This window comes from Oncorhynchus mykiss, chromosome 22, assembly GCF_057628025.1.
Source record: "Oncorhynchus mykiss isolate SJ-2025 chromosome 22, ASM5762802v1, whole genome shotgun sequence".
Classification (NCBI taxonomy): domain Eukaryota; kingdom Metazoa; phylum Chordata; class Actinopteri; order Salmoniformes; family Salmonidae; genus Oncorhynchus; species Oncorhynchus mykiss.
This window is the reverse complement of record NC_143043.1, coordinates 51,371,608-51,388,797: the sequence shown is the minus strand read 5'-3', so window position 1 is coordinate 51,388,797 and position 17,190 is coordinate 51,371,608. Positions and strand designations below refer to the sequence as shown.

The following is a 17,190-nucleotide window of genomic DNA, read 5'->3' as shown; positions in this document are numbered from 1 at the left end:
CTCTGGTGTGACCCCTGACCTGGCTGTGGTGATGTAGTGAGAGTAGTGGTAGTGAGAGTAGTGGTAGTGAGAGTAGTGGTAGTGTTCATAACCAGCATGTTGAGGTTGAAATGTCTGCCGCGGTCTCCTGCTCTGTTGTGTTTCCATCATTCAGCGAGGTGATAACAGGAAGAGGAATGTCTCAGGTTAGAGACACAGGGTTGTTCACCACAACAATCACATGTTCTGGGACCTGGTTCTGAACACAGATACTGGGAGAGACTGGAGGGACAAAACACACATACTGTGTATTAACACACACACACACAGACATACACACACACGCACACACAGACATACACACACACACACACACAGACATACACACACACATACTGTACACCTACATGTTGTAGTATTCTGAGGTTGTTCTTTACGTACCATATACCTCCAGGCTGTACTCCCAGGCTGCGTTGCTGACGTCTGTGTAGATGGCTGTGTTAACTTCTTTAGAGCACGTACATGATGCAGCCCGGGTGGTGCTGCATCACTGACCCTGGGTTGTGGCTAATAGAGTGAAGTGGCCTAGATGTTAGCGATTATGCCCTTAAAGGGAAATTACACTCAAAAACTATCTTTAGTTTTTTTTTTTCCTAGTCCACTGTTGATACAGTCCCAAAATGATTTGAGTGTCTCATGTCAACTTTTCAAGATATTTGACAAGATATCAAAGTCTCACCGGCCACATCATCATTCAGTTTGATGATGCCTTTTGCATCATACAATATTTTGCCGATTAGGCCTGACTTGCAGTCGGCGTTCCAAAGTCCACAAAGTCCAATGGTGGCGTGCTTTACACCACACGAGCCAAAACTAGGCATTGTGCATGGTGATTTTAGGCCTGTGTGCTGCTGCACAGCAATGGAAACCCTTTCATGAAGCTCCTGACGAACAGTTATTTTGCTGACGTTGCTTCCAGAGGCAGTCTGGAACTCGGTAGTGAGTGTTGCAGCCGAGGACAGAGGATTCCTGCCTTCCCAGTTCTGTGAGCTTGTGTGTCCTACCACTTCGTGGCTGTGACATTGTTGCTCCTAGATGTTTCCATTGAACAATAACAGCACTTACAGTTGACCGAGGCAGCTCTAGCAGGGCAGAAATTTGACGAACTGACTTGTTAGAAAGGTGGCAGCCTATGCCGCCAGCCTGTGCCACGTTGAAAGTCACTTCGCTCTTCAGTCAGCCCAATCTACTGCCAATGTTTGTCTATGGAGATTGCATGGCTGTGTGATCGAGTTCATACAACTATCAGCAACGGGTGTGGCTGAAATAGCCAGATCCACTAATTTGAAGGGGTGTCCATATACTTTTGTATGTCTTTGACCAACATATATATATTTGTATATATATATATATATATTTCCCAATCATGTGAAATCCATAGGCCTAATGAATTAGTTTCAATTGACTGTAACTATGTATGTCACGCCCTGACCAGAGAGAGCTGTTTATTCTCTGTTGGTTGGGGCGTGATAGTGACTAGGGTGGGTCATCTAGGTGATTAATGGTTTATGTTGGCCTGGTATGGTTCCCAATCAGAGACAGCTGTTTATCATTGTCTCTTTATTGGGGATCATATTTCGGCAGCCATTTCCTCATTTGTGATTTGTGGGATCTTGTCTATGGATAGTTGCATGTTAGAACTATTATTAGTTTTGTTTGTGTTTTATTGTTTTGTTTGGTGAGTTTAGATTTATTAAAATATGTGGAACTCTATTCACGCTGCACCTTGGTCCAATCATTATGACGATCGTGACACTGTAACCTTACGTTTTATATTTTTGATCAGTAGAGAATCAGTAAAATTATCCCTCTGTCACAGATTGTGAATTATACTGCCTTACTCTGTCCACTGTACATACTGAAAGTAATCCCTGTCCTCTGTTTTTTTCTGCTAGAAAATGTGTAAAATATTTATCTCTTTACTCCAGCACTTTGGAGATGATTTCAAATGTTTAATATGAGGCGACATTTTAGAAATGTCACCTTTCATTTGAGGGTATTTTCATACATACATTGCATTTGGAAAGTGTTCATACCCCTTGACTTTTTCCACATTTTGTTTTGTTACTGCCTATTCGACAATGAATTAACTTATTTTTATTTCTCATCAATCTACACACATTAACCCATAAACCGTTTTCTTTTTGTCAATTTGCAAAGGTATTAAAAATAAAAACAGAAATAATTACATAAGTATTCAGACCCTTTGGAATGAGACACCAAATTGAGCTAAGGTGCATCCTGTTTCCGTTGATGATCCTTGATGTTTCTACAACTTGATTGGAGTCCACATGTGGTATATTCAATTGATTGGACATGAGTTGACAGTTGACAGTGCATGTCAGAGCAGAAACCAAGCCATGAAGTCGAAGAAATTGTCCGTAGTGCTCCGAGACAGGATTGTGTCGAGGCACAGATCTGGGGAAAACCACAAAGACACTTCCTATAGCTGGCCATCGGACCAAACTGAGAAATTGGTGGAGAAGGGCCTTGATCAGGGAGGTGACCAAGAACCCGATGGTCACTCTGAGAGAGCTCCAGAGTTCCTCTGTGGAGATCCAAGAACCTTCCAGAAGGACAACCATCTCTGCAGCACTCCACCAACCAGGCCTTTATTGTAGAGTGGCCAGACGGAGCTCGGGCTTAAAGCCGATAGAATATCTATGGAGAATCCTGAAAATTGCTGTGCAGCGACGCTGCCCATTCAAACTGAATGAGCTTGGGAGGATCTGCAGAGCAAAATGGGATAAACACCCATAATACAGGTGTGCCAAGCATGTAGCGCCATACCCTGTAATCGCTGCCAAAGGTGCTTCAACAAGGTACTCAGTAAAAGATCTGAATACTTACGTAAATTTCAGTTTTAAATGTTTCATAAATTTGCCAAAAAAATAAAACCTGTTTTGTCTTCGTCAGGTTAGAAGTTGATAACACAACTTCAATAACACAGACCAAAAAACACATCATGGGGAGAAAATAGGTTTATTCAAAGAGGACAAATCATAGATGTTGTGCTGAGAGGTAGATGTTCATTCTCCCATGTCCTCAGTGATTCTCTCCACAGAACAAAGAGAGGATGTTGTTTTATAACCCAACCCTAACCTGTGGTTGACCAATTAGAATGTCTTGCAATAAAACTGGGCCAATAGCCAAATAACAGGCATCTAGTTTCAGGCTCAACGCCTAGACAAAATCCTTCCATGTCTCTGACCCAATGATCATTAACTCCCTGTTACAGGAAAACACTATTTCCATTGATCGTTGATTTCCTCTTGACCGTTAGTCCTCTGCGTTGGGTATTATCTTAAAATGTTCTTAGTCATTATGGTGTATTGTGAGTAGATTGATTATGGAGGAAAAAAAATATTCAATTTTTTTTAGAATAGGTCTTTAAGTAAATGTAAGAAAATTGTGAAAAAGTCAAGGGCTCTGAATAATTTCCGAATGCACTGTATCTGTTTTACAGTTTAGAAACAACTTATGTATCTACTCCTGACCCCTCCTGTCTCAGCCTCCAGTATTTATGCTGCAGTAGTTTATGTGTTGGGAGGCTAGGGTCCGTCTGTTAAACCTGGAGTTTTTCTCCTGTCTTATCTGGTGTCCTGTGTGAATTTAAGTATGCTCTCTCTAATGCTATCTTTCTTTCTCTCTCTCTGAGGACCTGAGCCCTATAACCATGCCTCAGGACTACCTGGCATGATGACTCCTTGCTGTCCAAAGTCCACCTGCCGTGCTGCTGCTCCAGTTTCAACTGTTCTGCCTGCGGCTATGGAACCCTGACCTGTTGACTGGACGTGCTACATGTCCCAGACCTGCTGTTTTCAACTCTCTAGAAACAGCAGGAGCGGTAGAGATACTCTCGATGATCGGCTATGAAAAGGCAACTGATATTTACTCCTGAGGTGCTAACTTGTTGCACCCTCGACAACTACAGTGATTATTATTATTTGAGCATGCTGGTCATTTATGAACATTTGAACATCTTGGCCATGTACTGTTATAATCTCTACCCGGCACAGCCAGAAGAGGACTGGACACCCCTCATAGCCTGGTTCCTCTACGTTTCTTCCTATGTTTTGGCATTTCTAGGGAGTTTTCCCTAGCCACCGTGCTTCTCCACCTGCATTGCTTGCTGCTTGGGGTTTTAGGCTGGGTTTCTGTACAGCACTGTACATCAGCTGATGTAAGAAGGGCTTTATAAATAAATACATTTGATTTGAACAAACAAGACGAACTGGAACAGACAGACAGGAAACACCGGTATCAATACACAGAGGATAATGAGGAAGAAGGGAGACACCTGGAGGGGGGTGGACACAATCACAAAGACAGGTGAAACAGATCAGGGTGTGAAACAAACAGGCAAAATGTCAGTATAGAGACAAAGCGGAGTCGCAATTGAGCGGCTCAGACACGGGATGTATTAATAAATCAGTTCAGATCGACATTTTTATGGTCTATGGAATGCCACTATTTTGATTGTATTTGCTATTAGCATGTACACCATAAACTTATACTATCTCATCAACTTCCCTACTGTCAACTTTCCTACACACTGACCAGCTGACATGTGGTGGGCCATCATGTGTCCTGAGCTTGTGGCTTATGGTCCAAAATGAGCTCTGACATCGCCCAAAACATTTAGTCTTACACAGTTTAAAATGTAAAAAAGACTTTGAGTGACCAAAACATCACCCATGCTATAATTTCCATCATCATTTTCTATCATCTCCGACTATCAGTAAGGCTGTAGGGCAGGCTTGGTGGAAACAGCAACATCCAATCCTGTCATACATTACATCATGTTTTCACAAATTATTTGCTTATCTAACCGTTTGTTAGTGTGTGTGTATGTGTATGTGCACAGAGAGGCTCCTGGGAGGGGAGTGTCAGTAGCTCAGGGATAAATAGAGAGGCAGAGCTCAGAGTTAGTCAAAAGGCGGACCTGACAAGGTCACACACAGAACCAAGCAGGAGCAGGACCTCAGCATTTGTTACAAATGGAGAAACATGAAGATGTTCAGTACTGTTTTCAAGACGGAAACTCTTCATGCAGGAAGGCTTTGCTATCGACATCTATCTACATAACACTGTACATCTTCTTCTCATTGATTTCAGCAGTTACAGTATTTTTGAACCTACTGGTGATCATCTCCATCTCTCACTTCAAGCAGCTCCACACTCCAACCAACCTGCTCATCCTCTCTTTGGCTGTGTCAGATCTCCTGGTGGGACTGATTGTGATACCAGTAGTGACTGTAGCATTAATGGAACCATGCTGGGTTTTTGGAGAATATTTCTGTGTGTTTCAGATCTACATTACTTTTTTATGTACTTCTTTATCTCTGGGTAATTTGGTCTTGATATCTATTGACCGCTATGTTGCTGTGTGTGATCCCTTATTGTACCACTCTAAAACAACAACAACAAGAATGATGTGTTGTATATCCATTACCTGGTGTTGTTGTATCATATACCGTGCTGCTATTATAAAAAACTTTGTCAATGTACTGGTACCCGGTAGGTGTTTGAAAGAATGTTTTATTGTTGAAGGAATAACCTGGGGTAATATCATCGATCTTGTAATTACAATGGTTGTCCCGTGCTCTATTATTATAACACTTTATGTGAAAATCTTTGTGGTGGCCAGATCACAGGCCAGAAATGTTTTTTCAAAAGAGGCTGCCAGTGTGTCTGGTGTTAAAACTATACGGGCAAATAAGTCTGAGAGAAAAGCAACAAAAACTCTATCTATTGTTGTTTTCAACTATTTTAATTGTTGGATTCCATTTCTATTTGTTTTCTTTTTTACTTTTGTAATTGACAATTTATTATCAGTTATCATTGGCTTTCTGCCTCTTGTTAATTCCTTAATTAATCCAATAATTTATGCTTTCTTTTATCCATGGTTCAAAGTGACAGCTAAACATATTTTAACTCTGAACTTAAGGCGTTCAGGTGTTAGCTAGGGATGTGGAAAAAGTGTGACACCAATGAGGCCACCGAGGACTGGAATTGCCCTTCTAGTGTCTAGTGGCTCACTTCAACAAGTACAGTAAAAATGAAATGTACAATATGCATGATATCAGATAACATCCAAGTCTATCTCAATGGTGTATTGTGGAAGTAGTTGATGGTCAAATTTAAGAATATGCAACTTTGGGTAACACTTTATGATATCATTCAGTAATAAACCATTTGTAAGGAATTTACAGTTTGTTCACCATTTATTAATCATTACTTCCACATTTGTTATATGTTAGTCAGTTAGGCATTATCACATGTATAAATAACTACTCTATCCACTAATGATTCAACACAACAGCTCAGGAAACCACAGCAGACACTTTAATTAACCTCAACATACTGGGTATGAACACTACCACTACTCTCACAGCCACTACTCTCACTACCACCACTCTCATTACATCACTGCTGCCAGGTCAGGGGTCACACCAGAGCGGCTCTCTCAGATGCTGTGGAGTCAGAATGAATATAGAGATTAGTAAGACTTTATAATAACACTTTGTAATAAAGAATGTATAATGGATTAGTAAATAAGTCAATAGTTTATTAATCATTCATGTATCATTACTCTCATTACAGTAAGTTAGTTATTCACACATTTATAAACAACTTTTATAATCTGTAATAGTGATTCATAAGATCATCCAGAAGATATTTTAATGAATTAACTTATAAACCATGTACTAATCATTAGTAAAGTAGTTTTGCAGTCCCTAATCTAAAGTGAAGACTATTCAGACTTTATTAATACTTTATAAATGTTTTGAACAGTGACCAGTGAAATGTATCACAAAAAGATGGACATACCAGTACTACCTGATGACACATAAGGTCTCAAAACGACCCAGAACAAATCAATGGTTAAACAATAAGCACACAACACAGAGAATGTTAAAGGAAATATATTGAACATTTTATTCCAAAACAGTCACTCTGTTGTAGTAGTGTGCTCAAGGAAGTAACGTGTTTTGTCTAAAAATGATAACATTCTTGTCTGTTGGCAGTGACTACCAAAACCAAGTGTGGATTGCAGTCACTCATTAGAGCAGTTCATAGACTGCTTACAGGGTAATAGAACCAATATCTAAATACATAATTTAACTGAACATTACATTTAAAGGCTTAATACCTTTAATACACTGCAAGTGAAGTTTTCCAAAAACGTATGACTCTCTTCAAATGAGGGGGGCATGTCCAAAATGCTGGAGTAAAAAGCCCAGTTTAAAAACAGTTTTTATGCAGAGCTTTAAACCCACTGGGCACAAACTTGTTTAATCAACTTTGTTTCTTTTTTAACCAACATGGAGTAGACATTGAATTGACGTCTGTGCCCAGTAGGCAGGGATTGTTTTCAGTATGTGCAGTGGCCATAGGATGGCAGTATAGTTCCCAATCTGTGACTGACAGGTATAATATGACTCATTCTATATGAAAGATAAGTATGTCTGTTCTGTAATGTCAATTTCTATCTGAACATTCTGTGTTAGGTGAAAAGTGTTTCTGTATCAAACTGAGAAGAGACCATCTGTCTGAATAATACCAACGCCTTTTCATTACAGGAGACTCACTGAATATAAGGGTTTTATTATGAGTGATACAAAACAAATGAAGCACAAAACATGGCAAACAAACCTTTCCTTAAATATACTCCACCAACCACCCACTTTCTTCAAGTTAACCTTAAAAGTCCTGAGACCCCAGCAAAAAGGTGTCTGCAGGATGGTGTGGTTGGTGCCGCTCAGCGGTAACAGGCACTTTCCGTGGCAGGAGGTGGCCAGGTAGCCTTGTGGTGGGATGATGTAGACCTGCCAGAACCACGTTCTTGAAGTCCATGTAGAGGGGACAGGCCTACACACATGACTGGGCGTCACCGGGAAGTAGACAGCGCTCCTCTAGCGTTGGATAGCTTGCTAGCTACTTCCAGACACATGATGAGAGAGCACCCCACTCTGACCACTTTACTCGGCCTAGCAGAGCTAGTTGGGCTGATTTCATGTTATCCAGAGCATTGGTGACTTCAACTGTGCTGCTGGCAACAATTTCATTATGCTTTTTTGACAATGTTTACTGTCACCGGCCATATTCAATGGGTGTTGAGCATTTGTATATTCGTCAAACAATCTATTGAAATTGTTACTTTCATAGTGGAGTCTATTGTTTAGACATGTAGCAAACTAGCTAAATGAACACTGTATGAATCAGCAGGTAGCTAAACAACCATGTTCAATGTTAACTAGTTAACATAAGGCTATATCTAGCAATGCAAAGGGCTCTGAGATACAAATAATATTACTACACAGATCAAACACGTAACGTTACCAAGCAAGCCAGCCAGCTAACGTTAGCTAGCAAGCAAACAGTACACTATAACTTTGAAATGAAATGACTTTCTGACAAAATTAGAAACGCGTAATATCTGAAAATGTAGCTATCCAGACTATCTTACCCGTCCGTTTACAGTACCGTTCAAATGTTTTAGATATTCATTCAAGGTTTTTTCTATATTTGTACTATTTTCTACGTTGTAAAATAATAGTAAAGACATCAAAGCTATGAAATAACACATAAGGAATCATGAAGTAACCAAAACAGTTTTCAAAAATGAAGATATATATCCCATTGAATATCACTGTAGAATAGGCATAAAATGCATCCTCCAATTGCAACATCTGCCTATGCCAAAGCACAGGCCTTTTGTCTCAAGAAAAATGTATATTTGTAATGCCGTCGCAGACAGTTAGGCATACCTCATTTCAAAATAGGCTGTCAACGGTGAATGATAATTCTTCACGTCCTAACTGCATGCCAATCAATGATGTCAATCCATTTTATGGGAATGTGCTTATAGATCTTCTTGAATTATTTTATTTGAACATTTATTTAGTGTGTCGTTTTCATAGAATTTTGTGGTAATTAAATATAATTAATTTAGAATTTATCAGAAAAACATTTCCAGACATATTTTTACCAGCTCGTTATATTCACCCCCGCACTATGACGGCACAACATCCCTGTACACTCTAAAAATTAGAGGTTCAACAAGGGTTCTTCTAAGATCCTCTAAGTTCTTTCAAGAACATCAGGGTTTTTGGCATCGAAAATGGCCCCCAAAAGGTTCTTCCAAGAACCCCATAGGAGGTGGGGTTCACCGAGGAACCGACTTAGTTGGTGGGGGTTCTTGCTGGAACCTAACTGTCCAACTGAAACATATGGATTTTAATTTGAAAGGACAGCAGTTGCAGCCACTTAACAGAACAATTTAAAGATCTCCTCAGTTTAAGGTAAGGTTTTATCCTTGTATGATCTAAATTGATCCTTTCATCTCTGTACAAATCTTTCTAAAACAGAGACTGGACACAATTCAATGCATATGAATCAACAGAGGTACAAATATGTATGCTATGAGAATTATGTTGAAGGCTAGATGTATTGGGTGCAGATGACTGAACTGCTCAATTTTGTGTCTGTGTTTGAAGGTATAAGGAGGAATACAAAGGTATGTCCATTGGTATGTTATATAGATCACATTCACCATCCTCCTCCATTAAATATTCAATGAATATCCCATAGGCTATGAGGTAAACTCCCAGCAGAGCCCAAAGTCCAATGGGTATATCCTGTGGCGTGTTGATGTTAATGTGTTGACTATTTAAAAATGGTGAACGCCCTCAATGGGGCTGTCCATGACAAAACAGGCCTCCCCATCAAAATCCATCCTTAAGCTAGAGAAGCTTTATTTTTTGGCACAGGCTGCATTTCAATCCATCGCATTCACCGATGTCACATCTGCGGTGGAAGGTGGCAGAGCTACAGTGGTTTTTGTCAGACCAGGAGACATCCGAAAAATCGGTCTTTTCATGACAATGTCTGTAGCGTCTCTTCTATGCCCACAAGCTTCACGGGTCTTGTCTGAAGTTGGTACCTCCGATGGGAAAACTTCTGTCTGTAGCATCCGAACGGTTTGGACTACAAACTAATATGACCACGCCGTCGACTCTCACAAACTCCTACATGTTGGTTGTTTTGTATGATGCCCTCAAGACTCACAAAACTCGCCTCAAGGTAACCCCGTACCAGTTTTAAAAAATGAAGGGAAGTATGGAAATACTTTAGTGCCAACAAATAGATATAGGACAGACAATTCAAAAGATAGTTCCTTTTGAACTATCTGTTTTTACCATGTATTCAGTGCTTTGGGAAAGTATTCAGATCCCTTTAGCTTTTCCACATTTTGTTACATTACAGCTTTATTTTAAAATGGATTAAGAAAATAGCTAAATGATCCATAGTATGACCATCTTAAAACAATTCCTAGTCTCAGTTTAGAATCTTTGGAGGGTTCATCCTAGAACCCTCTATGTAGAGTTCCACCAGCCTTATTACCCTTTAATTACCCACAACCTTCATTCAGAATGATTGCCAGGGTAGAGTAGATTTAATACTGACACTACCTCAATCATCTCAACTGGAACAACCATATCAGTAATGGGTGGAATAAATCCAATTACTAGTAGATTGGATTAGATTGGTTGAAACATTTTATACTACACAATCAATCAAAAGTCATAGATATTGTAGTAAAACAATTCTGCAAAGCTCTCTGCAATAGAGCATGCTGGGAAATATGAGATGGTTCTATGTAGAACCCTTCTTGCCTTCCGAATAATCATTCTTGCTTTCCCAAAAAGGGTTCTTCTGATCCATACGGTTCTTGGTAGAACCCAATCCCTCCATAAATAACTCTTGTGGAACCCTTTTTTGTGTAGTGGGTATGTGAAGAACTCTTTAATAATGTTAGTTTGACTTGTTCAAGTTTCTCACATCAGAGGGTCCTGTTATCACCTGTAGGCAAGGCTCTTGAATAATGAGGTTCAAACTCTCAATTTAAGATCAAGCAATTATTAAGCTACATGGTCCTAGACAATCCATATTTGAACATGTTTGATATTTAAGACCATTTGCATTTTGAAAACAATTGCGTCTGGAGTTCCTTTAAAATGAACCAATGTGACATTAATGAGGGGGACAAAGTCAAAAAGTATTTTGTTTATTGAAGATAAAGGCAGATGTTGACTGTGACCTAAAATGGCTCCGGAGAAGGCTGACGTTCTACGTGTCCCTAACCGATTGGGTTTTTATGTTTATTTGCAACTTATTTTTTTACTTAATTTGTTCATAATTTTGCTGCTACCGTCTCTTATGACCGAAAGTAACTTCTGGACATCAGGACTGCGATTACTCACCACAGACTGGCAGAATCCTTTTATTCCTTTAACGAGTCTGACGAGCCCGACGCGAATGATGTACTGCGTTCCTGGGAACAGGCCCAGGTCCTCCTGATTTGAGTGACAAAGTGGCCAAAGGGCAAGCTACCTTCTGAGAATTTGTACGCGATCGAATAAACCCCCACTTCCTTCCATTCTGCTAGCAAACATGCAATCTTTGGAGAATAAAATCGATGACTTATACGTGAGATTAAACTACCAACAGGCCATTCAAAACTAATCTTATTCTTCACGGAGTCGTGGCTGAACGGCAACACTATCAACATACAGCTAGTAGGTTATACGCTGTACCGGTAGGACAGAACAGCGGCTTCTGCTAAGACAAGGGGTGGCAGGCTATTTTTTTGTATATAAAGGGAAATTACACTCAAAAACTATCTTTTTTTTTTTTTTTCCTAGTCCAGTGTTGATACAGTCCCAAAATGATTTGAGTGTCTCATGTCAACTTTTCAAGATATTTGACTTTCAAGAATCAAAGTCAAAGTCAAAATCAAAGTCTCACCGGCCACATCATCATACAGTTTGATGATTCCTTTTGCATCATACAATATTTTGCCGTTTAGGCCTGACTTGCAGTCGGCGTTCCAATTCATCCCAAAGGTTTTCGATGTGGTCGAGGTCAGGGCTCTGTGCAGGCCAGTCAGGTTCTTCCACACCTATCTTGACAAACCTATTGCTGAATGGACCTCACATTGTGCACAGGAGCATTTTCATGCTGTTACAGGAAATGGCCTCACCCAAACTGTTTAAACAAAGTCTAGAATGTCATTACATGCTGTAGTGTTAAGATTTCCCTTCACTGGATCTAAGGGGTCATGCTCAAACCATGAAAAACAGCCCCAGATCATTTTCCTTCCTCCACCAAACTATACAGTTGCCACTACCTATTGGGGCAGGAAGCGTTCTCATGGCATCCGCCAGGTTTTCTCCAAACGTGAAGCTTGGCATTCAGAGCAAGAGTTCAATCTTGGTATCATCAGACCAGAGAATCTTGTTTCTCGTGGTCTAAGAGTACTTCAGGTGCCTTTTGGCAAACTCCAAAGCTGTCATGTGCCAAATCCAGATTTGTCACTCCAGATGATTAATTTTTCACTGCTCCAAAGTCCAATGGTGGCGTGCTTTACACCACACGAGCCAAAACTAGGCATTGTGCATGGTGATTTTAGGCCTGTGTGGTGCTGCACGACAATGGAAACCCTTTCATGAAGCTCCTGACGAACACTTATTTTGCTGACGTTGCTTCCAGAGGCAGTCTGGAACTCGGTAGTGAGTGTTGCAGCCGAGGACAGAGGATTCCTGCCTTCCCAGTTCTGTGAGCTTGTGTGTCCTACCACTTCGTGGCTGTGACATTGTTGCTCCTAGATGTTTCCATTGAACAAATACAGCACTTACAGTTGAACGGGGTAGCTCTAGAAGGGCAGAAATTTGACGAACTGACTTGTTGGAAAGGTGGCATCCTATGACGTTGCCACGTTGAAAGTCACTTTGCTCTTCAGTTAGACCATTCTACTGCCAATGTTTGTCTATGGAGATTGCATGGCTGTGTGATCGAGTTCATACAAATATCAGCAACGGGTGTGGCTGAAATAGCCAGATCCACTCATTTGAAGGGGTGTCCCTATACTTTCGTATGTCTTTGACCAACATATATATATTTGTATTCCCAATCATGTGAAATCCATAGGCCTAATCAATTAGTTTGAATTGACTGATTTCCAAATGACTGTAACTATGTATGTCACGCCCTGACCAGAGAGAGCTGTTTATTCTCTGTTGGTTGGGGCGTGATAGTGACTAGGGTGGGTCATCTAGGTGATTAATGGTTTATGTTGGCCTGGTATGGTTCCCAATCAGAGACAGCTGTTTATCATTGTCTCTTTATTGGGGATCATATTTCGGCAGCCATTTCCTCATTTGTGATTAGTGGGATCTTGTCTATGGATAGTTGCATGTTAGAACTATTATTAGTTTCGTTTGTGTTTTATTGTTTTGTTTGGTGAGTTTCGATTTATTAAAATATGTGGAACTCTATTCACGCTGCACCTTGGTCCAATCATTATGACGATCGTGACACTGTAACCTTACGTTTTATATTTTTGATCAGTAGAGAATAAGTCAAATTATCCCTCTGTCACAGATTGTGAATTATACTGCCTTACTCTGTCCACTGTACATACTGAAAGTAATCCCTGTCCTCTGTTTTTTTCTGCTGGAAAATGTCTAAAGCATGAAGCTCTTTACTCCAGCACTTTGGATATGAGTTCAAATGTTTTATATGAGGCGACATTTTAGAAATGTCACCTTTCATTTGAGGGTATTTTCATACATACATTGCATTTGGAAAGTGTTCATACCCCTTGACTTTTTCCACATTTTGTTTTGTTACAGCCTTATTCGAAAATGTATTAAATAATTTTTATTTCTCATCAATACCCCATAAACCGTTAATTTTTGAAATTTGCAAAGGTATTAAAAATAAAAACAGAAATAATTACATAAGTATCCAGACCCTTTGCTATGAGACACCAAATTGAGCTGAGGTGCATCCTGTTTCCATTGATGATCCTTGATGTTTCTACAACTTGATTGGAGTCCACATGTGGAATATTCAATTGATTGGACATGAGTTGATAGTTGACAGTGCATGTCAGAGCAGAAATCAAGCCATGAAGTCGAAGGAATTGTCCGTAGTGTGCCGAGACAGGATTGTGTCGAGGCACAGATCTGGGGAAAACCACAAAGACACTTCCTATAGCTGGCCGCCCGGCCAAACTGAGCAATTGGGGGAGAAGGGCCTTGATCAGGGAGGTGACTAAGAACCTGATGCTAACTCTGAGAGAGCTCCAGAGTTCCTCTTTGGAGATGGGAGAACCTTCCCAAAGGACAACCATCTCTGCAGCAGTCCACCAACCAGGCCTTTATTGTAGAGTGGCCAGACGGAAGCAACACCTCAATAAAAGGCACATGACAGACTTGGAGTTTGCCAAAGGACACCTTAAGTACTCTTACACCACAAGAAACAAGATTCTCTGGTCTGATGATACCAAGATTGAAATCTTTGCTCTGAATACCAAGTGTCACGTTTTGAGGAAACCTGGCACCGTCCCTGTGGTGAAGCATGGTGGTGGAGGAATCATGCTGTGCTGATGTTTTTCAGTGGCAAGCACTGGGAGACTAGTCAGGACTGAGGGAAAGATGAATGGAGCAAATTAAAGAGATATCTTTGATTAAACCTGCTCCAGAGCGCTCAGGACCTCAGACTGGGGCGATAGTTCACGTAATATCAGGACAATGACCCTAAGCACATAGCCAAGACAACTCAAGAGTGGCTTCGGGACAGGTCCTTGAATGTCCTTAACTTGTTCTGCCAGAGCTCGGCCTTAAAGCCGATGGAACATCTATGGAGAATCCTGAAAATAGCTGTGCAGCGACGCTGCCCATTCAACCTGAATGAGCTTGGGAGGATCTGCAGAGCAAAATGGGATAAACACCCCTAATACAGGTGTGCCAAGCATGTAGCGTCATACCCTGTAATAGCTTCCGAAGGTGCTTCAACAAGGTACTGAGTAAAGGGTCTGAATACTTATGTAAATTTCAGTTTTAAATGTTTTATAAATTTGCCCAAAAAATAAAAAATTTTTTTTTCTTCGTCAGGTTAGAAGTTGATGTTACTCTTCAATAACACAGACCACAAAACACATCAAGGGGAGAAAACAGGTTTATTCAAAGAGGACAAATCACAGATGTTATGCTGAGAGGGAGATGTTTATTCTCCCCTGTCCTCAGTGATTCTCTCCATAGAACAAAGAGAGGATGTTGTTCTATAACCCAACCCTATCCTGTGGTTGACCAATTAGAATGTCTTGCAATAAAACTGGGCCAATAGCCACATAACAGGTATCCAGTTTCAGGCTCAACACCAAGACAAAATCTTTCCATGTCTCTGACCCAATGATCATTAATTCCCTATTACAGAAAAACACTATTTCCATTGATCGTTGATTTCCTCTTGACCGTTAGTCCTCTGCGTTGTGTATTATCTTAAAATGTTCTTAGTCATTATGGTGTATTGTGAGTAGATTGATTAGGAGGAAAAAAATAATTTAACATTTTTTAGAATAGGGCTTTAATGTAAGAACATGTGGAAAAAGTCAAGGGATATGAATAATTTCCGAATGCAATGTATCTGTTTTACAGTTTAGAAACAACTTATGTATCTACTCCTGACCCCTCCTTTCTCAGCCTCCAGTATTTATGCTACAGTAGTTTATGTGTCGGGAGGCTAGGGTCAGTCTGTTATATCTGAAGTTTTTCTCCTGTCTTAACTAGTGTCCTGTGTGAATTTAGGTATTCTCTAGCTAATTATCTCTTTCTTTCTCTCTTTCTTTCTTTCTCTCTCTCGGAGGACCTGAGCCCTAGGACCATGCCTCATGACTACCTGGCATGATGACTCCTTGCTGTCCCCAGTCCACCTGCCGTAATGCTGCTCCAGTTTCAACTGTTCTGCCTGCGGCTATGAAACCCTGACCTGTTGACTGGACGTGCTACCTGTCCCAGACCTGCTGTTTTCAACTCTCTAGAGACAGCAGGAGTGGTGGAGATACTCTCAATGATCGGCTATGAAAAGCCAACTGACATTTACTCCTGAGGTGTTGACTTGTTGCACCCTCGACAACTACAGTGATTATTATTATTTGACCATGCTGGTCATTCATGAACATTTGAACATCTTGGCCATGTTCTGTTATAATCTCCACCCGGCACAGCCAGAAGAGGACTGGCCACCCCTCATAGCCTGGTTCCTCTCTAGGTTTCTTCCTAGGTTTTGGCCTTTCTAGGGAGTTTTCCCTAGCCACCGTGCTTCTCCACCTGCATTGCTTGCTGTTTGGGGTTTTAGGCTGGGTTTCTGTAAAGCACTTTGTGGCATCAACTGATGTAAGAAGGACTATATAAATAAATACATTTGATTTAAACAAAAAAGACAAACTGGCACAGACAGACAGAAAACACAGGTATAAATACTCAGGGGATAATGAGGAAAAAGGGTGACACCTGGAGGGGGGTGAACACAATCACAAAGACAGGTGAAACAGATCAGGGTGTGACACAAACAGGAAACATGTCAGTAGAGAGACCAAGTGGAGTCGCAATTCAGAGGCTCAGACACAGGATTTATTAATAATTCAGTTCATATCAAAATGTTTATAGTCTATGGAATGTTCCTATGGAATGCCACTATTTTGATTGCATTTGCTATTAGCATCTCATCAACTTTCCTATTGTCAACTTTCCTACAAACTGACCAGCTGAAATGTGGCGTGCCATCATGTGTCCTGAGGTTGTGGATTATGGTCCAAAATGAGCTCTGACATCGCACAAAACAGTTAGTCTTACACAGTTTCCAATGTAAAATAGACTTTGAGAGACCAAAACATCACCCATACTATATTTTCCTCATTAAAATGCTCAGTTGAGTAAATGTACCTTTTCTCTCATCTCTAATGATCAGTAAGGCTGAAGGACAGGCTAGGTGGTCACAGCATCATCCAATCCTGTCATACATTACATCATGCTTTTACAAAGAATTTGTTTATCCAACCATTTGTTCATTTGTGTGTTCACTTGTGTATGTTTCGTTGGTGGTTGTGGTGGTGTGTGTGTGTGTGTGTGTGTGTTTGTGTGTGTGTGTGTGTGCAGAGAGACTCCAGGGAGGGGAGTTCTGTCAGTAACTCAGGGATAAATAGAGAGGCAGAGCTCAGTGTTTGTCAGAAGGCGGACCTGACAGGGTCACACACAGGACCAAGCAGGAGCAGGACCTCAGCATTTTTACTTTTTATTA

The 17,190-nt window shown here is 40.6% G+C and overlaps 1 protein-coding gene across 1 annotated transcript; it reads left to right on the top strand.

Moving 5' to 3' along the window:
• The first annotated feature begins 5,036 nt into the window (after positions 1-5,036).
• LOC149972910 (trace amine-associated receptor 13c-like) lies at positions 5,037-6,008 on the top strand. The gene has a single exon (XM_090215090.1). It carries the CDS (start codon positions 5,040-5,042, stop codon positions 6,006-6,008), a length of 969 nt encoding a protein of 322 aa, XP_090071216.1. The 5' UTR covers positions 5,037-5,039.
• Positions 6,009-17,190: the final 11,182 nt, after the last annotated feature.